This window comes from Pseudonaja textilis, chromosome 4 (genome assembly GCF_049901715.1).
Source record: "Pseudonaja textilis isolate UNSWEBS1 chromosome 4, rPseTex1.2, whole genome shotgun sequence".
NCBI lineage: Eukaryota > Metazoa > Chordata > Lepidosauria > Squamata > Elapidae > Pseudonaja > Pseudonaja textilis.
Window position 1 is genome coordinate 11,443,360 of NC_141993.1, and position 13,915 is coordinate 11,457,274.

A 13,915-nucleotide genomic window follows, 5' to 3' on the forward strand; every position below is an offset into this window, starting at 1 on the left:
ACAAGAGAAATAAGAGAGTGGACAGTGGTGACAAAGAAAGCTTTGTTAATTGCAATTGGGCACTCGTGCATGTTCATTGCTACCAACTTTTCTACACCGAATGGATGTTTCCAAGCTTTTTAAGTATGTTAGAGAAAGCAGCAATAGATTCTCACCTCCCTCGTTCAATAATTCTGTATTCCTAACTCTGAATGAAGAACTAAAGGTTTTGGGTTGGCCCTTTCATTCACGCCGGAAAAGAAGATCAAGGCATTCTCCATTCCATTCTCTTCTCTTTGCAGTCCTGATTTCAGAAATGGAAATCAGCTAGCTGTCTGTCCTATTCAGAGTGTTCTTGTAAGCAATGGACTTTTTCCCCTTCAACCAAAAAAAGAATGAACTTTTCTGAAAGCTAGGCACTTCAAAAGGAATTATTTATCAAAAGGAAATGATTCCAATACTAGTCAAAGCAGAATCTAAGATGCTTCCAGGCATACCATAACAGATAAAGGGCATTAGAACCCCTCCCCTTATTTAGATGTGGATTTTGTCAAACAAAGTACCAACATGTTAATTCTCCCCTCCCCTTTTCTGGGAACGTATCTTAGAAGAGTGTCCCAGGGATTATCTTCCAGAGCTGGAATTTTTATGGTTCCTTCTCCTCTTGCTATCTCTCCAAGAGGTGACAAGTTTCTAGCCATCTGGCTCCAGTCCTCCAGTTGTATATCATGTGCAAATTATACATATTCAATATAAGATTTAATATATTCAGGTTATACATCAAAAAGGATTACTAATACCAGCTCTGTTGATTGGGGAATTTTACTTCATTCTGCTGAAAGGCTAAGTCCACACATTTTTTTTATCTTTCAAAATATCAACTAGGAGTTCTATATCCTCCAATTGTTGGCTGATACATGGGATTAAGAAAGAAAAAAAAACCTATCACTTTATTCAGAAGGTTTCAGATACCATTTTTTCAGACTAACAGATTAGATTAAAAGCCTGAGCTTGGTTCATCAGAAGTTTATGCCTTTTAATCAGGTTTATTAGTCTGAAAAGTTAACAGACTCCTGAATATTCATAACCATCATCTAACATGGTCTTCTACCACATATTCCAACTGAATCTCAAAGAAGGCACAGGTGACAAAGAGCATTCTTTGGCCTCCCTTGGCTTCACTGGAGGTAGCAATATTGTCAAGCTTAATTTCTAAAACAAAAAACAAAAAACAACAACCCAGAAATATTGGAATTGAGTTTACAAGGTGAACTTGGCTGGGACTGGAAATCTGTACCCACTTTCTCTCAAAGAAGCACCATTTACATTGGAGCATATTTTCTTGACATAATGAGATAATGGATCCATCTTTTAAAGATTGCTTTTAAACATTGCTTTAGATGAAAGTTGATGTTATGTATCTAAATCACTAGTAAACCCTACCATGTACACCCTTAATCCATAAACACTAGTAATGATTGTGGTGTTCACCAAGAAAATACAAAGTGTAGTGGCATCTTAGTATTGCACCATGACTTATAAAAGAGGACAGGAGAATTTATTTAGTGATTGTTATTTTCAGCAGTAGCTACCTGGTTAAAATAGCATTTTTAATAAAGTTTCCTGATAAAAATATTCAGCGCATAAATTCAAAGGAAAAGAATCACCCCTGTGCTTATGGCGACACCCTCTTTAAGAATTCATATAAAATTCAAGCTCCCCAGGACCAGACTAAGAAAATATATAAACTTTTGTTTAATATCTTGGAAGTCTGCATTTATGATTCCTCATTTATTTGCATAAGAATCTCCAGTCCATCTTTTCCTCTGCGCTTTGTACATTCGCTAGAGACTTAACAACATATTACTTAAATGCATTAGGAAGTCAATGATTATTTTAACCAAGTGAAGTGATCTTTTTTCTCTCCTCATGAATTCCCATCCAGACACATTTCTTACATCTTAAGTTAAGGGAAATGATTTACATTCATTACAAACAGCCTGCAGGCAGGCGTGGTTTAGAATCCCAATTAAGGCTGACATTTGCGGATAAGCTGTGTAGGTGTGTACTAATATAAGCCAATATTAACCAAATGAATCTAGTGGGAAAATACAGTTCTTTGCCTCTGCCATGACATTCAGGGAAGGCTCTCTTTAACAGCTTACCGCTTCTCAAATTTCTGATAATGAAAACACACGATTTGTTTCAGACGTTATTATGATGAGCTGTTTTACTTTGTAGCATTAAGATAATCCACCAGCTTTAATTAAAGGTTGCATTATATTACAACATTCATTAGGGTAGATATCTTTTTGGGCTTTCCATTTTCTATTCTTTCCAAGAATTGGAGAAAGAATTCCAAACTCGAGGTGAGAAGGGCAGCAAATAAATCTAACGATCATGATAAATAATTAAACTTTACAGTTTCTAAGCCAGCATTTGGGAAGAGTTTCTATGAAGTGGTAATGGAATTCAAGAATGACCTTGGGCATAATCAGATAAGAGAGGGTGAGCCCACGGCCCCACATTTCTAAGGTGGGAGGAGTGGATATAGAGAGAGTTCTTTGGGGTGGGGGATTCTGCTTCCCATAGGAACAAAAGCTGACCCTGCTAGACCTGGAGATTGATGACACCAAGCAACATTGATTTACTTTTGTTGGGGAATGTGACTTTTGGGGGCTGTTTCTAATTCCCAATATTATGTGGTGTAATTCTGGGTTGTGTCAGATCCGGAATTACAACAGACTTTGCCAATTTGATGATTTCCTAAATAAAACAAATTGTTTTGGAAGATGGACTTTGCTCTTTTCTTTTTTTAAATGGATTTCATTACTTGGAAACCTGACATTATTCCAGATCTCCAAAAAACAAACAAAACCCATAATCCCAAGCAGGGGTTGTTACCCGAGAACTTGAGGATAACTCAAGAACTGGCGACCTTTTGGATGGAAACTTGTGTGGGTCAGTTCTGAAAGGGCAAGCTTGGACATACATGGTTTGTTTTTCAAAATTATTTTCTACATCTTTTTTTTTTTTTTGCAGGCCAAGAAAGGCAACTATGCATTCTTGTGGGATGTGGCTGTGATAGAATACGCAGCCTTGACAGATGATGAGTGCTCTGTGACCGTGATTGGAAATAGCATCAGTAGCAAAGGGTATGGGCTGGCTCTCCAACATGGCAGCCCATACAGGGATCTCTTCTCACAAAGGTATCCTCATTTTTTAGTCCTGAATTCCTTGTAGGTGAACCTGGGTTCTTATACTTTCTTCAGGCTGCCTCCAATTTAGCAATTTGGACAACTTAAGGGAGGCAGCCATTTATAAACAGTGCATCTATGTAACTAAACTGTGTCCTTCATTGCTCCTATAATACTACAGCTGGGAGCTCAGAAGTACATGCCTAAGAATAACAGTCATGCAGTGGTCATATAGGGTTTACTCTTGGTCAGTGGTATAGTGAATTGTTAAATGAAATGTTTGCTTCAGCATGACTCAGCCTATATAGACATCATGACTCAAAAGCTTGTCAAAATTGTTTGTCAAAACTGCATCTGTGGATCATTTGATGTAAAATGGGTCATTATATCCATAAATAACATGACACACAATTCTATAAAAATCTCAAAATATTTCCCCACATCTTACAGAGCTATTGGTAACTTTGCTATAGTTAAGGATGATCCTGAATCACCTTGTCAACAAAGAATGCACGCTAGAGCTGTTCTCCTGTTCCTCGTAAGGAAACTAGGTTCCTTCATACACAACCAAAGAATGGGGTATCATCCTTCATCATGTGCTCAAAGAAAAGCAGGATTTCTAATCATAGTTCTAGTAAATTAAAATTAAAAATAATTGTACCTAAACAGGAACTTCTCCTTAGAAGAGGGACATTCCTTGCTTTGTTGATATTTATCATTATAGATGTGTCATTGTGTACTGCCAGAAGTTGTAAGAACCAGTAGAATTTGCACACCCATCTCTGGGAGTTGCTTCTGAAATGGGCAGAGATCAAGAAGAGGTTTCAAGAGTCAAAGTCAAAAGAAATGTGCCTTAATAACACGGTTCTCTAAACCCACCTGTCAGCCTCCAAGAAGTTCACTTGACATCTTTTGCTGCTTGATCCTTGTCAGCTGCCATAGAAACAGGGGGAGGGGTAATTTAGTATTTGGGTGGGTGGGTGGGAAATTTGCTAGAGTGTGAAGACATTCCTGTGTGAATTAAAAAGGAGGGGATGCTATCCTGCTTACTGTACAACTGCATAAACATATCTCTACTAAGCCAAGGTCAACCGTCTTGGCTTACCAGATAACTGAGACACCATATATGACATTATGCGCACCTCAGATTGGATGACCAGTCTGGCCTCCTGGGGCAGGGAACTTGGGATATCTTTCAATATGTAATTTCCGCATCTATTTGCCTCGGATCTTGCTTTCCTTTTGTTGCTATCACTTCAAAATCTAGTAAAAGTACTTTTATCTATTTTAATGGGAGTCTAAGGATTTCTTTCTTGGATTTTGAATGGAGGCACAGCTGACACCACCTGTTTGTCAATAGTGCTTCTACCAGCATCAATTTATGGTAACATATTTCTAAATCCAACCCAATATGAAGATGTCTGCATTCAACTCTTCCAACTTGGTTGGTGTTAGTACTAATTTTATCTTACATTAACCATGCAAAGAAAAACCATTTTATAATTCATGCCAACTTTCAATTTCTACTTTTCCTGTTACACATTGCATTGGGTAGGCATTCTCAGCTTCTGGTTTCTTCTGATCTAACTTCTACAGGATTCTAGAGCTACAAGAAGCCGGGTACTTGGATGTCTTCAAGGAGAAATGGTGGCCACGGATGGGTCGTTGTGACCTGAACAGCCACACCAACGCCCAGACAGATGGGAAAGCCTTGAAGTTGCACAGCTTTGCAGGGGTCTTCTGCATCTTAGCCATTGGCCTACTCCTGGCCTGCCTGGTGGCCGCCCTCGAGTTGTGGTGGAGCAGCAACCGTTGTCATCAAGAAACACCGAAAGAGGTCCATAACTTTTATTCTTATCACAGCTATGGGTAGGGAGTATAAAACATGGACAAAGGGGGAGAAAGAGAAAAGAGGTAAAAAAAAATGGAGGCATGGAAGTGTTAGGTACTCTCAGTGGATTATGGTGGAGATGAGGACATTGAAATACAGGGTGGTCTTGTTGGTTTTCTTTAAATTATGAAATAATGCCTGTTTTCTTCTTTTTTTCCCCCTTTGAAATCCCATATGTTTGTGTCTTTATGGAAGGTGCCAAAATGTCAGCTCTGACAACTAAAGTCCTTTATTTATTTATAGAGCAGATACAACCTGGGAGGCAACAGCACCACAAACATTCCCGCATTGCCTCACCATTGTGCCTCAACCTTGCCATGGAGAGACCATCTTTAGGGGTAAGAGAGTAGCTCAGCTGCCCTGCCTTTGGCCCCTTCCTCGAGCATGAAAGTCCGAGAGCTTTAGAAGTACAGAAACAACTTATCTGGGTTCCTTCAACCCCCACCCCAAAAGAGGAATTCCATGTGAAACCCTCATTTTTCTTAAACCAAGTGGTCAACGGTCCAGGTTAGGGTTGTGTACCCAAATCAGGACATGCAGTAACCTTTTTCCTCTTGCATGCATGTGTTTATGACAAAGCACCAGGAAAACGTGTTCAGAAAGGTGCTCCCTTTTCCACCCCCAGGGCAATTAGCCTAAAATATTCCTCTTTAGCTAGGTCCTGCATCCAATCTATTAATCTAACAAATGTAATAATGCTGCCCAGTGGTGTCATGGATTCCGAAGAGTTGCTTCCAGGGTTCAGGGGAAGGAAATAGCCACATACTGACTCTTTTGTACTTGCCAAGCATGCTACATGTACAAGCATGTATCGCTAAATGTATGTACTTCCCAACGGAGACTGTCCGTGTGTTGGAGATTGCAGACAATGATGTCAGATCCACATTTATGGAGGCTTAGATAAGCAGTGAGGTTTGTGCAGAACCTTACTTCAACCCACTGCATATGAACCGTAGGACACTTGAACAGTCTCTCTGCTCTGGAATTGGAGGGAAAAAAGAGGATTTACTGCCTGAAATGACTCTGTTTCAATTATTGAAAGGGAACCACTGAAAACCAGGGAAGGAAAATGACTCACACAAGCACTACAGGGGGTTCCTACCCCACACAGAGGTGAAGGCAGTACATGATGCATACTCTGTGATTCGTATTCGTAGCGAAGGGAGGAAGACAACAGCAAAGGAGGGTGTGGAGATCAAGGGTAGTTCATGAGTTGCTCTTGCAGTGCAGTTTTCTTTATGGAGGAAAATACTACGGAGTGGAGGGAGGGACAGGTACAAAGAATGTGTTTTTGACACTGTACTATTCTCTTGTCCATGGTGTGGGCCCAGGTATGATTGTTCATTCCATCCACTAATAACACAAACATTAATTCTGACCTGCCATCTCCCTTTCTTCTTCTTTCTGATACGTTCCTTAAAAAGGGAGCTTTTTTTTTTTTTTTAATACACTGAATGAACAGCTTGCAAGCACCTGACAGAACACAAATGGCATTTTCTACCATCAAAGGATTTCCCTGCAAACATTTCAAGCAGTATTGATCAACCCATCACGAAAGCATCTTACACACACACCCACACAAACAAATGCAGCAACTGTGTGCATCTACAGTTCCATCTCTCTGGTCGGCTCAGAGATGTGAAGGCATCTAAACCACCTTTTATTAAGAGCTCATGTTTCCTTCCGGAGAGTTAGAAGAACAGCTGCTACTTCCCAGTTGAGGAAAGACCCATCGATGCTCAAGTTTATTTGCCACGGTGCCAGGAGCACTGCAGCTTGACTGCCACATAACAGCTCAATTGTCAAATGCATTTAATCTAATGTATCAGCTTATAATGCTACATTTGTCATCAACATCTGTGCAGCTTTTCCCGCCACCCCACCCCCACCCCCTTAAAACAATAAAGCAATCAGGGCATGCTTTGCGGACAAGTCAAATGAGCTTTTAGCATCTAGTTCCACAATGTTTTATTGTGAAAAGCAAATTTTGTGCGTGCCTGCGTGTGTGTGCATGCACAGATGTGCATGTGGAATAGTCGGTTCCATTTGCCCATGAATGCAAGTAAAACTAGAAGACCTGAGAACTTTAGGTTTAGGCTTGGTTGTCAATAGATTAGTGAAATAAAATAAATAAAATAAAATCTAAAATTAAAACAACAAAAGTTGCAACTTTTACGTTGTATAGCTGTTCTTGGACATATTATTCTGCAGGTTATCAAGCTAAACTATGGGGCTGGCTAAAGTTACCAAGAGAGTGGGAGAAGGGGTCAATAATTACTTTTTGCCATCTTTTATTTTATTTATTTTTAATTTACCTACTTCCCCTCTACATTTTTATGACCATTTCTTTTCCAGTTCTGTTGTCTGTTTGTTGTGAAAGAAAAGCCGGGTGTACTGTAGGATTTTCCCCCTCATTGTATCATTTGGGTACATTACAACAATACATAAAGAGGGTTCCCTAAATTAAGTTTTACCAAAATCTACAGAGATAAGAGATAGGTATTGGTTGAAGTACAAGAAGGGGGAAAAAAAACGTGAAAGCCACACTATTTGACCCTTTCTTCCTTCCTGCTTTTCTTCCCCCGTGGAGATTGCCCGTGAGGTGAGGCTGGGTCTCGGGACCATGGTGAGCATTTCTATGATCACATGTGAGCTAATCCGATGCTTGCAATCATTCCAGGATCCACTTCCTGTCTTCCATTTCCATGCCTGTAGTGAATGCTCACCTACCATTGTGAAACATTTTCAAGCAGATCTTTTTCTTGGGAGATCTGGGCATGCCAATCAAAACAGATCATGATGATCTGGCATTCACAAGGAGAATATTCTCATTTATCTTCCGTTTGTGCTTCTCCCCTCATTGTTCTCAATCAGACTATTGATGCATCACTCCATGATCTGCTACAGCTTTCCTCAACTTGGTGTCCTCCAGATATTTCAGCCAGGGAAGCCCTAGACTTCTCAGCCAGCATACAAGCAGTTGTGGTACCTCTGGAGGGTTCAAGGTTAGGAAAAGCTCTTCAGTTCAGTTTGTGGTATCTCCAGCATCTCATTCCCATGAGCTCCTGAACGTTCCTTCCAGCAACTAAACCTTCATTTTTCTGCATACAGAGCCTGTGCTCTACCATCACTCATGAATCTTGCCTTAAATATATGAAACTGAAGGCCCGCCACTTTTTAACTGAAGTACTAGTAACCCAATTCAAACATGATCTAGACACCCAGAAGCTATGTTTCACTGTCCCCCACAGAGCCCTGAATGAATACTGCACCGTATATAAACAACATGAAAAAAATATGCATAAATGCATAAAGATTTCAGCATTCTTGAGCAAATTCTAATTCCTATTCTAATATAGTGTGTGTGTGAAATGCCTATTATATTTTCATATCTTTATGTCTGTTTAAATATATATAACATGCTGTTAGATTCAAGGCAGATATCAGGAAAAAATATTATTTCTGATAAACAAAGCCAATGAAGACACATGATAATGATCATTAAAGCTGAGCAATGCTTTAATCTGGTCTTGTTCGGACAACTAAGAAACTGGATGTGAAGTTAAGAAATTGAAGTTAGCAGAAAGTTTTTTCTTTCTCTCTCTCTCTCTCTCCCTCTCTTTTTAAAATTTAATATGAATGTCGATTCACTCAAAAAGGTTCATTTCTTTTCCAGATTGGGAACATCTCAGTATAGGGCCATTTCATGCAGATAGTTAAACAGACTATATGTCAAGGGCACACCAAGCTTCCTTTGTTATCAACCAACAGAAAGGAGCAATTGAGCTGCCTTCTTACTATTTCCTTCTGTCACGAAGAGTGTGGTTCAAAAATGTAATCGTATGGTAACTTTAGAGTTCTTCCCTGCCCACAGTTTAATAATGACCAGCTTTTCCAAAAGGTGGTGGGTTTAGTGATAGTGTGATGGCTCGGGGTGTGGCACAAAGGCAACACAGTCACATAAGTAAGAAGAGTCCCTTTAATACCTCCAACTTTGCCCCCAATGTCCAGGTTACCTTCAGCTGGAGAAAAACTCCCCCAAGAATAGTCTTTAAATGGAGGAAATTGTCTGAAAACAAAGTACATACGAACTGTAACTAAAAATCCACACAAACCACGCTGAAGTAATTAACTTGACAGGGCAGGAGAAGGAATTGCAGACTTGAAAGCATGGCAATACTCACACAGTTGGGAAGATGCCAGGACCCCAGATAAGCCTCGACAATACCAGATAACTCATGATTTGTTCTCAACAATTTGCTGTGAGCAACCTCCCTTTTTAAACACCATGTTCCCAGCTACAGCTAATGAAGGGAATCAGGGCCCTTTCCTTCCCCATAAGCCACGCAACCCACATTGCTCCCTTCTCTGTTCCTCCCTGCGTGGCCTATGATGAAGTGGGGGGTGGGCCTTGATCTTCCTCTGAATTCCCTCTGCCTTGCTCTACCTCTCCCCTGCTCTGCCCACCCGGACTTTGCCCTTCCCCAGTGTCTTCCACAGCCAACGGAGCCACACTCCCACTCCCTGTCAGCTGCTCAGCCTCCTCCTCAGAGTCAGATTCTGACAGGGGCATGACAGTAGGATCACCCCAGGAGAGAAAAAAAAAAAGGCCACGAAGCTCTGTTCCATGAAGCAAAATGCTTTCTGAATGCTTCTTTGCTACACATGGTGGCACCCTGGGTGGACTGGTCAGCAGACTGCTTGCAGCAACAGAGCAATCCAGAGGTCAGTTGCTAGTGGTCTGTAGTAAAAGAAGTAAAAGGGGAAGAATAAAAGAATGCCACATCCATGAAATACAATGTACTAAAAATATCAGTGCAGAGAACAAAGTGCCACCCAGCTGCCTACCTTTTCCCATTTTTTATGAACGAGAACATAATGTACTTACATACAACAATATTTCTAATATATGTTTCTGTCTTTGAGGAGCTGTCCATAAATTGCACATTCCCGTACACATATCAGTACATTAAATTTGCTCTAAGGGCTTGCAAGGTGCTAGAAGTAGTAGCTGCAGTAAGTAATAAAGAGACACTGATTGATCCTTTATAATGGAGTAATTAAATTGTAGAGAGTAAATTATTTCCCCCTGTTGCTTTCTCTCAGCTTGCTTAGCAATCTCGTGCTTCAAAAACATCACCCTGTTTTATTATTTTAAACTGTTGCATATCCCCCAAAATGGAATATCAAAGAAATACATATTCAAGTCAATAAAAAGGTTGCAAATTTCAAAGCAAAATATTTCCTATAATTTTTATCAGCAGGGACTTCATATAACTTCTTGATCTTCCCCAAATAGTATGGAGAAGAAAGACTAAGGCAGAATTTGAAGTCAATTTTTTGCAACATATAACATAAAAATGGAGCCCAACCCTGCAAACTGTATTTGAAATGCAGTCAGCAACATTGATTTTATGTAGCATTAAGTGGTGTTTGACTAAGTCAGTTGCCAGATTAAATTAATGAGCATAATTGAGTCTTATTTTTCCCATTCATATATGCATTATGATTATACCTTACTCGGTATTGAAGCCTTGACTAATGAGGATGTAAATTAATGTACATTAAAAACCAATTGCTTAACCACTTTATCTAGCTGGCTTAATAGTGCGTAGTGGGGGCTCTAAAAAATGGCAAATAAATATATACATTATTTCCATTTCATCCCATCAGTGGGTTGATCATTATAGCAAAGCCTTTTCCCCTCTGTCAGATGTTGACAAGAACCAGAATTACAGCATTGCAAATGTAAAAACAAATTGGGAGTGACAAAGGTGATGGATGCAGAATTGCTAAATATGAGTCACTTCTAGGCCATCCATTTTAGATGGGGACTGACCTTCCCGGGCATGTTCTTTAGAAGTTCACAAAGAACACGTGAGGCATTTACATTTTAAAAGCAAGTGGGAGCCCTTAAGAACTTGCATGGCACATAACCTTGGCAGAGGTTTGAAAAAGCTTTCACGTTCCTTAGAATGCACAATTGTGTCTTATCTTTGTAGATGAAAGTTGCTAGCCACCCTGATGGCAATTGAATTGTTTGGGAGATTGTTTGCAATTTTAAGTTCCAGAGTAGCCAGCCAGCCTGCCTGCCTTCCTCCCATCCTCCCTTCCTTCCCAACCCTGCCAATTAATTTCTTTCTTTCTCTTTCTTTCTCTTTCTCTCTCTTTCTCTCTCTCTCTCTCTCCCTCCCTCCCTTCTTTCTTTTCAAAGAGGAAAAGTTAAAATATAAAATTACAACAAAAAGGGAAAAGCGGACAACAGGGAAAGTTTAAAAGTGGCACAATATATATACACTCTGTGTGTGTGTGTGTGTGTGTGTGTGTGTGTGTGTTTGTGTGTGTGTGTGTGTTTGTGTATATGTATGTATGGCATTCAGCTTTGTTCGGGTATTTTCCCACGTCATTGTAGTTGTGCTTTTAAAGTTGTAGCGACGTTTCAGCAGAATCTCATCTGCCATCATCAGGCTTCTCTCTGTGTGTGTGTGTGTGTGTGTGTGTGTGTGTGTGTGTGTGTATATATATATATATATATATATATATATATATGCGTGCACACACACACACACACACAAAATCTCTTGCTCTAAATAAACCACAGAACCCATAAATGCACCATAATAACAATTCCACCAATAAACACATTACTAACTATTTCCATAATTAGATTATTTATAGAGAACTTCACAGTGGCTGTTGTATATTTATATCAGTGGCCAAACTATCACTTTCCCAAAGCAACAGCATAATTCTTTGTGAAAATCGTGTATGTGCACACAAAAAGGCCCCACCTACCCCCGAAATGTTGCCATTAGCTTCCTTTATATAGTGAATCCCATTTTACTGACTAACAAATCAAAATGCCCGCAGCCACGGTAGGGTCCCTATGTTAGATTATGGAGAACGAAATTGAGATTTTTCTCCGTCTCTCATGTGTTCTAGGCAGCACATCAGATTAGATTGATTTGTAGCAAGTTCTGCAAGTCCAAATCTCATCTCTGATAGCCCTCAATGCTTCATTAAACATTAAGAGGCCATTGACTTCTGCCCATATTGATACCTCATCAGGCATGGGAAGTTTTCTCACGATGCTGATTAACGATCCCAATTCCTGAAAAATTAAACATGTAATGTAGCCAATGGCAGCCTGTGCTCAACCTTTAGTTGACTTTAATTAGTAGACCCTCATTGAGGAGGATCACTTTCCTTTTTTTGGTACCATAGTATAACAGAATATACAGTATATAAAGCTAAATTATTCGGAGTGTCTTATTTTAAACCTTTGCACAAACTGAACTCATTAATGTCACTTAAATCAGGTTTCAGAACCGTGATTTAACATAGCACTTGTGTGTAGTAATATTCACCATCACAAGTCCTCTTGTTGCAGAAAGACCCATGAATAGTTGATGTAAATGGACTTCAATACCTTCACGGCCATTCTCATCCAAGGTGTTCTGACCGAGGCTTCCTGAGCCAGCAACAATCACATGCTTAGTCACAAAAACCCTCTATTTCAATGGCTGTGAATTATATGCATTCACAGCCCACAATGAGTCCCAAACAGTTTATGAATAGTTTAACAGAAGTCTGCCACAGTCTTTCGGGATAAGGCTGATAAGCACCCACCTTTCTCTCCCTTAAAATACTGCCAACGATTAAACTGCCAATTACAATGGAGCACAGAGTCAACACGGAACTTCAGAGTTTAAACCGACCAGAGCGAACAAAGTTGCTTCCTGCAAAGGCTCATGCCCCTTTGCTCTTCCTTTATGTCTTATGGAAGGGGACAATCACCTCCAAGTCTTACTCCCAAGTCGCCCCTTTTGTCTTAAATGTTCTTGCCTGCTGGCAGCTCTGCGCAAGCGCGCACTGGGAAGAGGGTCCCCCTTTTCCTTTGGCTCATTGATGTCAGATTCTGGTGGCTCCAGAAACAGCACATAACTCTCAGATGGCCCTGGCCCCATCGCTGTGTTAGACGCAGATCCCTCGTCCAAGCCCCCACACTGTCTGACTCTGCTGCCAGCTCCACAGACTGTCGGCGGACCATAACACAGGGACCACAGAATGAGCCAGGTGCATTTGGCTAACTTCATACAACACGTCAACAGTGACCTACTCATTACCTCTCTATCTAATGTGTTGCATGAATCCAACCAATGTGAAAGTTTACAATTCAGGGTGTTATGCAAAGCCCTAACTTTCTCAAAGGTGCTTTTTTTTTCAAGAGGCAAATGGTTTTTCTTTCAAGACAGTTCCGCTTCTCATCCAAGAAGCTCCATCAGCTCTGACTGGATAGTGGGGAATGAAAGGATTTATAAACCTCCAAATAATTTAATTCAATTAATCACGTTTGTGGGAACTCAACCTTTAAGAATACTTTTATCCAGAACCATCCGCTGAATAGTTGGGACCACTGATTTCATAGATCATGTTTTCCTTTGAATCAGTGTCTTGTGTGAGTGTGTTTAAGTCACACAATTCTTTAAAATGGATCTGTTAAATTTTCTCCCTGGGGTAAATGCGACTTAATGAAAACTCATCATGGCAAATACATATAGCTGGTTTCATTAACTTATCCTTTGTTGCCTATATTTGAATTTTTCCCATGACAGTTTTTTTTTTTCAGCAAAAATGTTCCTATTCATGCAATTCATAGTATGTACTTCTCTATCATTCTCTTCTCATCTCATTTTGTTCAAAAGTTGTAGAGGGAATCTTTCAATTTTTAAAAGCAATCTTTGGAGACTAAGAGATTGTATTGCAAAAACAGCTGTTTGCCTTGAAAGGGATCCAGGAAATGTAACTACCCTAGATTTGATTAAAAGCAATTTCTACTGAATCCAAG

At 39.9% G+C, this 13,915-nt stretch overlaps 1 protein-coding gene and 1 long non-coding RNA gene across 9 annotated transcripts in view; one reads left to right on the plus strand and one right to left on the minus strand.

The window, feature by feature from the left end:
- The window catches only part of GRID1 (glutamate ionotropic receptor delta type subunit 1), a 648,686-nt gene that overhangs the window by 631,491 nt on the left and 3,280 nt on the right, over positions 1-13,915 (plus strand). For 2 of the 6 annotated variants that reach the window (XM_087932231.1, XM_087932230.1), the window contains exons 14-17: positions 3,022-3,188; positions 4,773-5,013; positions 5,316-5,405; positions 7,658-7,693. In XM_087932231.1, coding sequence (XP_087788357.1) covers positions 3,022-3,188; positions 4,773-5,013; positions 5,316-5,405; positions 7,658-7,693 — 534 coding nt within the window. Of the gene's footprint in view, positions 1-3,021; positions 3,189-4,772; positions 5,014-5,310; positions 5,406-7,657; positions 7,694-13,915 lie in introns of all 6 variants that reach the window. The other 4 variants (XM_087932233.1, XM_026710981.2, XM_087932232.1 and 1 more) reach the window with 4 other exon arrangements.
- LOC148125753 (uncharacterized) overlaps positions 1-13,915 on the minus strand; it is a 90,052-nt gene that overhangs the window by 10,309 nt on the left and 65,828 nt on the right. For 2 of the 3 annotated variants that reach the window (XR_015743408.1, XR_015743406.1), the window contains exon 5: positions 3,838-5,039. The exons of the other annotated variant lie outside the window; for it this stretch is intronic. This is a non-coding gene — a long non-coding RNA (uncharacterized LOC148125753). The remainder of the gene's footprint in view (positions 1-3,837; positions 5,040-13,915) is intronic. 3 annotated transcript variants of the gene reach the window in all.